At 45.1% G+C, this 13355-nt stretch overlaps 1 protein-coding gene across 8 annotated transcripts in view; it reads left to right on the top strand.

Annotated features, from left to right (window-relative positions):
- The window catches only part of CEP170 (centrosomal protein 170), a 1733932-nt gene that overhangs the window by 1004838 nt on the left and 715739 nt on the right, over nucleotides 1–13355 (top strand). For all 8 annotated transcript variants that reach the window (XM_069607948.1, XM_069607946.1, XM_069607950.1 and 5 more), the window contains one exon: nucleotides 8553–8676. In XM_069607948.1, coding sequence (XP_069464049.1) covers nucleotides 8553–8676 — 124 coding nt within the window. The remainder of the gene's footprint in view (nucleotides 1–8552; nucleotides 8677–13355) is intronic.

Here is a 13355-nt window from a genome sequence, read left to right as displayed (position 1 = left end):
ACCTGAATCCCAGCCGCTCTGGGGGAACTCTGTCTCCGGAACTTCTCATCCATCTGCAAGAGGGAAAAGACACTCAAGGTTAGTGTGGAAACATCTAGAGGCGCCGCATACCGCGCTTACTCAGCGCATTTCTTCTTCATAACCGGCATCCACGCTGAAAACGTCGAGGCACCTAAAAGACACAGAAAAAGAACTCAGTTCAATACAAATACGAAAGGGTCGCATCACGCTCTCACTCACCTTCAGCGCTACTCATCTCAGCAGCACGTCCCCATCCCCGGACGCCGGCCATCATCTAAGGAAGGAAAGGAACGAAGTTAGAGAATTGTTACCTGTCAGACTCTTGCCAGTGAAGTAACTAGGCAGCAACGAGCCTGCATCAATCAATGTTTCCCTGCGCTGAAAGCAGGACGGAGAACACACTTTCCAAGAAAACAAGGCCCAGTCTCCAGTCGAGTAGACTCCAGGGAAGGGTTCAGGGTCGTAAGTGGTCAGGACAGGCTGAGTGTGTCCCCGTGGATACCAGGTGAGCGTTACAGCCGAAATGAAACAGTCATTACAAGAACTGAGAATCAACGTGGCCAAGCTGGAAGAAAGAACAGACACTTTAGAACAAATTGTACAGAACATGGAAGAAAACTCTCAATAAACTGATGAAACAGTGGAACACCTAGCACGCTTATCACACAATCTTGAAATCCAATGCGAGGACCTGCAAAATCGTTAAAGACGTTCGAACATTCAGATAAAAAGCCTTTCAGAAACGGTGGAGGACAAAGACCTAAAAGGCACAGCTCAACAACTCTTTGCAGTCATAATGGCGGCGGACAAGGAGGAACAGGTCCAAGTGGATAGAATCCATAGAGTTGGACCAAGAAGGACAGGAGAGCCAAGCACATGCCCAAGATACGTTCTGGGAGCAATGATGTCCTACAACCAGAAGGAACAAATCTTATGGAAAGCGAGGCTAGCGGGGCAGGTGTGAGTAAACGGAGATGAGGTGTACCTATACCAAGATCTCGCACAGACCACGCTCCAAAAGAGTTGACTAATGGGGTCAATAGTGAAATACCTAGCGACTAAACCGATAAGGTACAAATGGACGTTTCCGTTTGGTCAACTCTTCACATGGGAGGGATGAAACCACAGGATAACACGTGAGGAAGGAGAACAGATCCTAAACCTGAAAAGAGAAGACCGAGAGAGCACAGAGGAAAGTCGAAGTGGAGAGGGAAATCGCAGGAAACCCTAGAAATGGAAAACCATAACAAGGAAAGGAAGAGGTGGAAGCAAACCGTGAGAGGAGGAACAGAACTAGAAACTAAGAACACTGGATGGGAGATAGATTATGAAAGGAGGAGAAGTGTTCATAAGAAAAACACTGACGAGGGGGTAAGACAATAACACGTAACTTAAGATTGTGGCCCTAGTGGAGAGGTTGTGGGGGCACATCTTGGAACCTTTAGTGGGTTTTAGTAGCCCCCACAATGATATCTCTAGGAAGACACGTGGGCCAGGCACGACGGACACATCATCCGAGCGCTCATAGGAACCTGGACCCTCCCCACAGAGAGGGTGCAGGGGGATGGGCAGTTCAAGTTGGGAGTTCCTGTTGACAAGTTGGAGAATGGGGGAGGGGAATGGGAGGGAATGGAGGGAGCCAGAGATGGGGAAAAAATGAATCAAAGAATGAAAATAAGGAAGGGGAGGAAATAAATAAAACCCTGATGAAGGTCCTTAAAATACTAATGTACAATGTGAGGAGTCTTAAATCCCCAGTCAAAAGGAAACAAATAGAACATCTCAGGGGAGAAAAACATGATATACCTATGTACCAAGAATCACATAAGAAAACAAGACAAATGGAAATAGAAAATCAGGGGATACACCCAAATATACCAAGCTAATGCTGGGGAGAAGAAGGTAGGGGAGCTGATCGCATTACACGACAGGCTGGGAGCTCAAGTCAAGGACTTGGTAGCGGACAAGGAGGGAAGATGCATATTTCTGAATGCAGTCATAGGGGTTCAAACGCTGGCATCAATATATGCTCCAAACACAGGGCAAGATGGCTACCTAAGGGGAGTACTCTCAAATCTAGAGACCTTTGCCAAGGTCAACATCATATAAGCAGGAGATTTCCACATAGCATGGGACACGGGACAGGATAGGAGTGGGAATACTTCACAGGGAACTCAAGCCCCATCCAAAGCACTAGGACGGAAGATGGCCACGTTGGCCATCCATGATATTTGGAGGGTAATAAGAGGGCAGGAACCAGGGACTCACCCATTACTCACACGTACACTCCACCATGTCACGGATTGATTACATCTGGGCATTCACAGGGCTAGTGGGGAAAGTAAGATGGAAGTAGGATATATCTCCCTATCAGATCACGCCCCTCTGTAGATAAGTATGAAGTGGGAAATACGAAAGGGGGACTGTGGAACTGTAAATTCCCCACGGACCTCCTATATGACCCAGTACAGAGCAAATTAATAAGTGAACAGATTGAGCAATACTTCAGAGAAAATTAATCAGAAGAGGTACCACAGGAAATATGGGATGCTTTTAAGGCGGTAATGAGGGGGAACCTAATAGCCCTAAAGGCGGGGAGGGACAAACAGAGACGGCAGTGGGAAAAATAATTGGAAGCAAATTTAAGAGACACACAAAAAGAAATGGCAAAACCCCAAGCAACAAGCTAAGAAAGGCTTTGAGACACATTCAGGGACAACTTGAGACACTTAGGACAAAGAAGGCAGAGAAAGCATTAATATACTTGAAACAGTGGCACTATGTGAAAGCCAACAAACCCGATCTAAACCTAACCAGACAACTAAGGGAAAAAAGGGGACACAAACCATTATGAAATTCCAAAACAGTCAGGGGGCAGGACAAGACAACAAATGAAGAGAAGGGAGAAATCTTTAGGAATTTCTATCAAACTGTATGCATCAGATAATCCCTCAAAAGAACTACAGGAAGAATATCTAACAAGACTCCCCATTCCACAGATAACGGAAGAGGAATGGGCATACTTTGAGTAGGAAATTGGGGAAGAAGAGGTTCAAAAGGCCATAAGGCATTTACCAAAGCATAAAGCACCAGGCCCGGATGGATATATGGCAAACTTTTATAAAAAAATACCTTAATATTCTCACCCCAATCCTTACAAAATTATTTAACCCATTTAAAACAAAAAGAAATATCATGCCTTCAATGAATGAAGCAAAGCTAGCAGTGTTCCATAAACAAGGTAAATACCCAAATACCCAACAAATTTCCCGCATATATATATGTGGAGGGGGGTAAAGTATATCAAAAATGTATAGGGGTAAAGTGGGGGGACTCCCCCCACATATATATTTGCGGGAAATAAAAAATAATTTAGAAAAATAGTCGACCTTTTGGGAAGTCGAACCTTTGGGTTCGGTAAAATCACTTAGATTCCAGGGGCTTACTGACCATTAGCATTAATAAACCTAGATGAAAAACTATATACCAAAATGCTCGTTAATAGATTAATCCACCTTCTACAGAAAATAAGACCGGACCAATCAGGCTTTATACCAACTAGACAAACATTCGACAATACCTGCAGAATCTGCCACCTTATAGAAAAAAATGGGGATAACACACCATCCAGCTATTTTAGTGTCTCCAGATGCAGACCAAGCATTCAACAGGGTTGAATGGTCAATGCTGTCCAATACGATGAAACATATGGGGTTTGGTACAAATTATCTCAGCATGGTACAAGCTAATTATGTGATGCCATCAATACGCATGACTCTAAATGGTACATTATCGGTCAAGGTATCATTAGGACGGGGAACCAAACAAAGCTGCCCATTAACTCTGCTGCTCTACGCCATATACTTCGAACCCCTACTGGTTAGGATGTGAGAATTAGACCAGCTGACAGGAATAGAAATGGCGGGGTAAGCACATAAAATAGCATTTGCAGATGATATGCTAGTCGCCCTGTCGAACCCAGAACAGTCACTAGCGGTCTTAATAAAAGAGTTGGAAGACTATGGGGAGATTTCAGGACTAAAAATAAATAGACACAAATCTGAAATACTAAACTTACCAGAAGACCCAGAGATGACAAACAGACAAGAGTTGACAACACATTTGAAGAAAGCCAAAAAAGGCGTAACATATCTGGGCATAACCCTTACAAAAAAGATAGAACAGATTTATGGGGCAAACTACCCCCAACTATTGGAAAAAATCAGAACAGACCTTATGAAATGGAATCCGCTTATGATAACATGGTGGAGCAGAATGACGACAGTAAAAATGGTGATATTGCCAAGATTAATGTACTATTTTCAAACCCTACTCATTAGAGTCCCATAAACCTTCTTTCGATCCATGAATAACGCCATTAATGCATGCATATGGAAGCGGAAACCGCCTAGTGTAGCAATGGCAACACTCACGGCCCGAGGAATAAAGGAGTGCTAGCGTTCCTGCACTTCTCCAGATATTTCGAGACGGCTCAACTAAGTGTTATGAGGGAATGGCTGACTGGAGATCAACATAAAATATGGGCACGACAGGATAGGGCGGTATCGGGGATCATCCCTCCCAGGGCTCCTGTGGATGGACGAAAGAAAGAGAGACCCAAATACCAGGATTAGTCAGATACTACAGGTAGGAATAGAAATGTGGGATGTGATAACTGGAAGTGGGGGCACTGTCGGCGAAACCATTCCCATTCTTCCAAATGTTTGGGAAGCCAGAATTTCTACCAGGAATGGACAAGGAAGCATTCAGCAAGTGGGAAAAAGCAGGCTACCAAACAATAAGGGACATGTATCGGGGACAATTAATCAGAACGTTCGAGGAATGCTTCCTGGATATAGGCCTGACGGAAAGGGACATATTCAAATACAATCAACTGAAACACTGGCTAAGCACTCCAACAATAAAAGAAGCATCCACAAGACAATTGACGCCCTTTGAACAATATATTATTACAAACACAGGATCAAAAAGCCCAGTTTCAAACCTCTACTAACATTTGAATGATCAAGAAGAGCGAGTACAGTGGAGCTACATGAGAAAATGGGGGGAAACATTGGGAGAATCCATTCCAAGAAGACCATATGAATACCTGTTGGGTGCAATCGCCAAACTAACTCGATCCATTCAATTTAGGGAGATGTGGATCAAAGTGCTTCTTCAATGGCATTATACGCCAGAAAGGAATCCATACTGTTTCCCAAAGCATCGGACCAGTGCTGGAGAGGATGTAAGGCAGTCGGTGACTGGCAGCATAGATGGAGGAGCTGCCCAAGGCTAGAATCGTTCTATGGGGAGGTCAGGAAACGGATGCAAGAAATATACCAGGGTACGGAACAATTGGGGTACAAATTCTAGATGTGCGGAATGTGGATCTGGGATTGAAAACACCAACAAAAACTCAGAAGCAAGGCTTGGTGACCCTGTTGATGGCAGCGTGCCTGGGGATAGCACAAAAATGGAAACAACTGACCGCCCCAACGATACAGTACTGGTTGCATAAAGTGTGGAACTTTGTGGCACTAGAATGGGTAACACATAAAATCCAAAGATAAAAGGGGAAATTCAAACAGGAATGGGGCCCAGTGTTGACATATTTACAAAGTGACTATTTGGCACAATGGTGCCCGCATAAGATCAGAATACTAGACAAACTATAAACCAATATGAACATACAAGTAAGAAGAAGAGACAGACACCATTTCTGGTGTGGGGGTGGGAGTTTTCAGGGGGGAATATGGGAAGTTGAATGTAAATCGCAAAAAAAAATCAAAATTAAAACAAAAAAAAGTGGAATACTGGGTTTACTCATTACTGTCTTTTTTGCAGTGCTTATTGTATAGGGAAACTTGTAGACAATGCAAATTGGCCGTCTTTTGATTTCCCAGGATCTTCACCTTCCCAAAATATAGGTTTCTTCTATTTTGTGGTGACAGTAATTGAAGGTATGTGAGGTACAGTCTCTGCTTTCTGTGGTCTCTGTTCCATGTGTTTTGGAACTCGCAACAGTCCAGGTAAATTAGCTTGCTGCATTACACTCGGTTTGATTACTTCTGCTGGCCAGTGCCTGTTTTGGTGCTCTGGTCAGAATGCAGAACCGGGTGAATTGTGACTGGAGACCAGACCCTGGAATGAGTGGATTCTTGACCCAATGAGGTGACATTGTAGGCTTGTGGCTGGGATTATTATACTGAATGGCTTGTCCATCTGATTGCTCTGAAGGAAGAAAAGAGATGCTGAAGTGAGGGAGGTTTTTCTTATACTTCTTATGGCACTGGTTGAAATCAAGTTTGCAGATTTGAACCTTATAAGAACATGAAGGACACTGTTGAGCTGCCTGTCTGTAGGGATAACCTGACAGGAGCTGTTGTCATTCGTCTAAAGGAGTTCAGTTCAGCTTGGTGCTTACTTGGCGGCTCAAGGGTGAATTAGACACTATTACATACTGCTCTGTACTCCAAGGCATGCTGTTACTTCTTCTGTACTCCGTGTTACACAGTCTGTAAATTAATTTAACAAGAGTTCTTTGTGCTATGAAAATGCTTAGTTATCTTGTAAGATTCACCTTCTACTATGATATATTTGCATATGTTTGCGTTAGACCTACCATGGTAAATGAATTAAGTGGCGGCACGTTTCCTGGTGCCCTTTCTGGTTGTTTCTTGCATACAGTAATACTCTGTAGCTGTGATCACTTGTCTTCTGATGCTCAGATTTCTTTTTTTAGTAATTTGACTTTTGCCGTAATGAAAACCCCACCCTTAGCAAAAGGCAATGCTGTAGGATGGGACACTCACTGCCAATTTGGGTTTCTCTACAGTGGAGGCTTGGCTTGGAAGTGTTGTTACCCACCACAGGCTCCTTCTAAGTCATTTTGGGCTCTGGCCTTCAATGAGCCAAGAGGGTTAATGTTTCCAAGAACCTGTAGGCTAGGCTTGGCAATCGCTCCTTCTTTCCATATTAGCATGGATTCCCTATCAGCCTTCTCGGGTTCATTCTCGGTAGGGGGTTCATCTCCAAAACTTCTCTTTTCCTGGCTTTTGTTTAGCAAGGGGACCCTGCTTTCGTTTCTCTGATGGATTCTGCCACCTTTACCCTCCAGTAACGTTTTCATGGTTCCCTTCTAGAATGGGCACTCTAGTCTTTCATCTGATTTGCTTCAGGTTCTCGTCCTTGCTTAGTTTTCTCTGATTTTCTTTGCTTCATTTCCTTGGTGGGTTGGTTGGTCTCACCAGTATCCTGAGTCGAGCCCCCGGCAATCTTGTGACTATTCCCACTTCAGTTTCTTAGATTAGCTTGAGCCTTCAGGCTTGGCCTCTACTAGTTTTTGGGCCTAGGTATTAATAGCTTTTAACTCTTTCAGAGCTGCTATCCTTCTCCTGGCCCCAAGAGTCTACCTTTCTGTCTCCATTCTCAGGCATTGGCCATCTTGGCTTGGCCATTGCTGGTAACTTTCACTGGACTCCTCTATCCCTCTCAACCACATGAATTCCGCCTTTCCGCTGCTACCCTCTCTCCCCCTCCTCAAGGTAGTCAGTCCCTCTCCAGTGCCTTCCTTCTCTTTCTTACATTCTCATGGTCGTTTACTCCTCCAGCGGCTTCTTTCCTTTACTCCTTGCTTTAGTTTTTTTGGTGGTCTAACAATTTATTTTCCATTCACTTTTCTCCTTCCCCCACATTCCTGGTCCTTTCTCCCAGTGCCTTTATTTTCTTTTTCTTTTCTCCACCTCGCCTCCCTCAACACAACTCCATGCTACTATTTTGTCTCCAAGCTCCCACACCCTTGTCTAACTTAATTCTCCATTTACTCCTGTCTCTTGCTGGTAATTCTACAGTTGAAACATCTGCAATAATGTATTAGCCTTGCTGTAGACTTGCATGGGGTGCACACGTCTCACACCTACCGAATGTGCAGCCGCTAAGGTTTCCATTACTGATTGCCGGTCCCTGGCTCCATGTGCTGATGGTTTATAAAAGAGGTCCTCCATTTTGGAATCAGTTGGGCCCCATAATGGCACCCGAGGAATGTATTTGCCCTTTTTCATTTACGTGGAGAAGTCTAAAACTAAGGTGAAGTGGTACATGATAGCTGGGCATAAGACCATGCTAGATAAATCTATGAGCATTCTGCGCTGTCATAATTTGATTAGTCTGCTAGGGGCTCTGTCATTGGTTAAGAATGCTGAAGGTGACTCCATTTAAGGACGTTATGATTGGAGGAATTATCCGTACTGAGTAACATTTTACTGCAGACATTGAATGACAAGTCCTAAACATGTTGTGAATTTCATTTAACAAAAATTGCAGTTTATCATAGTGAGCATTAAGATTTCAAAATCATGGGAATCTGTTTTATTATTGTGAAATATGCATGCAGTTGAGTCATTTCTGTGGAATTCGAGGGCAGAACGGCGCCATATTTTTTTTTAATGCTGTAAACAAAGTAACTCCTAGCAAAATTGTGTTCTCAAGTCATTTTTTTCTTACAAACTGAAATTTTCTTTTTCCTTTAGGAAAATATTGCTTCATCTGGCAGCAAACGTTGGGTGTCACAGTGGGCTAGTTTGGCTGCTAACCATACAAGCCATGATCAAGATGACAGACTGGAATTTCTTATGCCTGCTTCGCTAGAAAATGGTAGTGTACATATTCTCCTTAGTGTTTGAGCTAATCACTGTGAAGCTATTGTTTTAGTTTTCACTTTTTAAAACATTTGTAATAATTACCTCTGAACTAATAAGCTATGTTTTGTATCCTATGAATCGTTTTTATTAAGTGTGCTCTGCTCTCGCTGTACTGAAGTAGTCTTCACACAGTGTTCTGGGCATAACACATCTTTTGCATCCTAAGATCATTGTGATGGTGCATGTGCCTGGGAGTAGTGTGCCTCTAGAATCACAGAACAGATTAATCTTTGGTTAGTCCTGATAAGCAATTATCAGCCACACGCCACTCAGTGGTGAAGTGATAAGGTAACTGGATGATTGATAGCATGAGGTGCTGTGAAATATGTACGATTGTGGAGCAAACAAACAGGTGCTGGACTCACCATTTCCACAAATAGGACCTAAAGTAATCATCTCTAGTAACTTCCAGTGACTATTGTCACTGTTTGAAGGCTGACAGCCATTCCATACTAACATGTTTTAGTCCGATGACTGGCATGCACCGCATTTTTATATTTTAGGTTTTATATAGAACAAACTTGACTTGACAGCAACCGAACCCTGTAGATGCCTTTGGCCATTATATGATGTAAGGAGAGAGGGTGGTGGAAGACATTATGGTGTGGCAAACCTTTTTTTTTAAATTTGTCATTCATATTTTATTGGTCTTCAGAATCAGACAAACACATACAATATATATTATCCACCAACGCACAGTAACCTTTTACAAAATCTTCCTATATCCTGACTGACATTCAATATCTGAATCAACTGCAGAATGAAAATGCCAAGGCAATTGTACAATGACTACATAAATATTTCACTGTTGCACTATGATAACCACTTCAGAATGCTACTATAAATCTACAAACAAACCACTCACCATAACGTAAAGGCTTCCAAATGTGGTTTATGATTGATCCCCTGAAAATCATACCTCTGAATGAAAGTATTTCAAATTTCAAGGTACTGTGGCAGCTCACCCCTTAGGGAAGCTCTGATTTTACTCGTTGCAGCCTCAAACCAAATTCTTACCCACCACTTCCGAACATCCGGAGCTGTGATGGATTGCCAATTATGAGCCACTAAGCCCGTGGGTTAATGCTACATGTGTTGAGCTGCCGCAATATTCTGTTTCCTGGCCCGGATGTGCTGTTGTACGGGGAATCACCTTGGGCCACGCCCCCAACTCCTTCAGCTTCATCCCGGGCCCGGCAGGGTGATGCCTGTGGGTTAAGGGTACAGGTTTTTGGGCTCCCGCTGGGTATTCCGTGCCAGCAGGGTGGGAGGCGCCCCAACTACTGAGACACATATATACTGGTGCCCTGGAGTCCTAACGAAAGTACAGCACAATAATACAGCAAGTTCATAACAACTTGAGATGATGAGGCCAAGAGCTGAGCAGGGCTGGCTGGGGGTGGAAGGCGGCCATAGACCTGTGACTGTATGATTGTTGTCTATGTGCCTTCAAGCCAGCCCAACTAAAAAACAAGCCAAGCCAACCCAAACCCTCTCCTACCACCCTTTAATACCTCTTAACACCTTGTATATCCATCACTCCTCAATTCCTGCCAAGCAAGACTGCAAGGAGACAAGATGCAAAACATTGATTTTGAGGCGGAAAACAGGCAACAGGACCCCTCCCGCATTGCGCTATTACTTATATAGACACTGCTTTCAAGAAACAAGCCCACAGTCTCATCAAGTTCACGGGGAGGCATATTTACTGATCAAGGAAATCCACCTGTTCCTTGGGACAAGCCAGGATGACTGGGGTGGGGGGCCAAACAGTAACTTAAGAGAAAAGGAACACTCCATCTGTGATAGCAGAACGGCCACTTGTAGCCCTGGGCATATGGCCAGAGACATTCCAGTAGAAAGTTCCACGGCCAATAATTCACCCAACCAACCAATGAATGTGGGTCTGTCTAGCACCCAGACATACAAAACTGTTGTAACCGGGTTTGGGGAGTAGTAATGGAATTTCTCAGATTCCGGCCTCTGAGGTTTTGTCCTCAAATAAGCTTGCAGTCACCTGCACTGCTTCCACCAATGTGGATATTCCTCTAATTTCGTTGGACCTGAATAGACATGAAGTCGAGCCAGGGCCTGTGCTAGTGTTGGGGAAGCAAAGGCCCTGCCTTCACTACTAGTCAACCTTCAACTCTGATACTGGGATGGGGAGAGCTAACTAAGAAAAGTCCAATGAGCATTTCCAAGGACTATGAGATCCTGAACCCACTGGGACTCAATTTAGAAGCCAAGAACCTGGCATGGCCTGTAGAGACCAATAGACTTCTGGAATATATTGACTAGACTGAACTTGCCCCTGAAAACAGGCCCCCTCTCACTGGCATTGTTGGCAACAGGAATGTGTCGTATATGCACCCTGGAAGCAGCCCCCTGCCTAGCCTAGTCTCCTAAGTGCCCCCAGTCCATCTGGCCTCTGCACTCCGCTCATCGTTGGGCTAGCCACCATGGAGGCACCCATGGATCATGGATGTAACTGCAAGCAAGTACTGTCCAAATGAGTAGATATAAAGAGGCTGCTTTTGGGCCTGATGGAAGCCCAAGGAAGAGGGGAGGGGAAGTCACAGGGGGAGTCACCCTCTGGACTTGTAGATGCTATGGGGTTCTAACAACCACATGAGGAGTCCAGAAAACATACTATTAAAGTCCCCCCATCTACAATGAGCACTAGTATGATGGGTTGGGGGTCTATACGTGAGTATGAAGAAAGCATTGGTCCCTACAGTGCTATGACTAAAACAGTGCTCCAGGTCCCTACCCACTGGGATCAACCGGTGCCAACCGTAAAGACACAACTGATATGAGCAATCAATCCAACACCCCACACTCAAGCCTTTAAAACAGCCAGCACATATACAACAAATGTAATATGGGATGGCAGAGTTGCAAATACAGTAGGAAACTATGACCCCAATGCTGCCCTGCCTAGGATATGCAGACCACACACCTGGGAGGGCACGACCAATAGTAAGTCAAATGGAGGCTCTAGGAGGGGCACAGTATTCCTGCATAAGGTCCCCAAACTACCTCCCAACCAACGAGAACTAAGGGAGGCGCTCATCAATAAATGCATGCACTGGCTCTGCACTGCAAGGGGCTGTCTTTTTATAACCCGGGAGGTAATACTGAACTGCACCAGACTGCACTATGAAGGTGAAATTACATGCGATTTTTTACAGATGGAATTTAGGGACCAGAGAGTGGACAAGTGTTCTGTGTACCAACTCGAACTAAAATAGAACATTAAATAGCTCGATTGTAATCAGCCCCTTTCGAAGGGATTGTGTCCTCCGACGTATTCCTTATCTTAGATAGATAGAAATCCTTCAGCTTTGCTGGCCTCGGAAAATTTTTTCGCCAGAGGGCGCTGCGCGTCGATGATCGCCGAGTCGATGACCCTCGACGGCCTCCGTGCCGACGTCGACGTCATCCTGCCTATAAAGGCCGCGCGCAGCGTCCGTTGCTCAGTTCCGTTTTTCCGCGCTTCGTTGTGCCTCGGAACACCGTTGCTCAGTTCTCGTCAAGATAACGTATATAATAACTACTATTTACCTCGATATCGATGGCATCCTCCTCCGACCCGACGACCCCTCGGTCCGGTTTCAAAAAGTGCCGAGACTGCGGGAAGAAAATGTCGTTGACGGACCCTCACAGGGTCTGTTTGTGGTGTCTGGGAATCACGCACCAGAGTTCGGAGTGTGAGGAATGCCTTTCCATGACGGCGAAAGCCTTGAAGGAGCGTAGGGGGAAGCTCGAGAGAGGTAGGTCAACTTTAACTTCCTCGAAAGCTTCTTCGGTAGAGTCGAGACGTTCGTCTCCTCACCATAAAAAACACTCTCGATCTAGATCACGAAGTGGCTCCCACCACTCGTCGACATCGAGACACTCGAAGAAGAGACGTAGGAGATCCCCTTCGTCATCTTCGTCGAGTTCTCCTGAGAGAGTTCATTGCCCCACAAAACGCAGCTCGCAAGCTGAGTGGGAGGAATTCAGGAAAAAGATGCTAAGCGTCTTCGAGAAAGCGGCCTCGTCCCCCTCGAAGACAGCTGAGGGTGATACCCCGGGTAAAAAACCCAAAAAATCTAAACGCCGCGAGTCGCAGTACCCGGCGGAAAAGTCAACCCGAAAGCGCCTCGAGCCATCGGGAGATAAAGCATCATCGACGCCATCGTCGAAAACTCCTTCGAAACAGAGGTCGGCGCCATCGACGCCGTTGTCGAAGGATTCATCGGCGCATCAGTCGATCGAGTCGACGCCGACGTCGACGCCGATATCGACGCCGGTGAAGGAAAGAACCACGGCTACTCCACAGCCAACGGTTAGACAAAAGACCTCCGACTCGACGCCGAGAACGTCGACGTCGTTCTCGAGCAGGACTCCGATCCTTTCGAGTTCTTCGAGGCCTAGTACACATTTCTCGACGCTTTTCACGGCGCCTTCGAGTACTTTCACGTCGGTGTCGACGACATCGACGTTTTCAAGGCCTGTGATGATGGCTCCTTCTGCATTGGAAATGGGGTTTATACCATTCCAAAAACCAATGTATCCCCCTTTAACCTCGATTTTTGAGGAAAGGGAGGATTCAGACCAAGATATTGATTTACAGAGGACCACATCACC

The sequence above is a fragment of the Ambystoma mexicanum genome, chromosome 4q (assembly GCF_040938575.1).
Source record: "Ambystoma mexicanum isolate Mex_15411 chromosome 4q, UKY_AmexF1_1, whole genome shotgun sequence".
Lineage (NCBI taxonomy): Eukaryota > Metazoa > Chordata > Amphibia > Caudata > Ambystomatidae > Ambystoma > Ambystoma mexicanum.
This window is presented reverse-complemented; position numbering and strand designations above follow the sequence as displayed.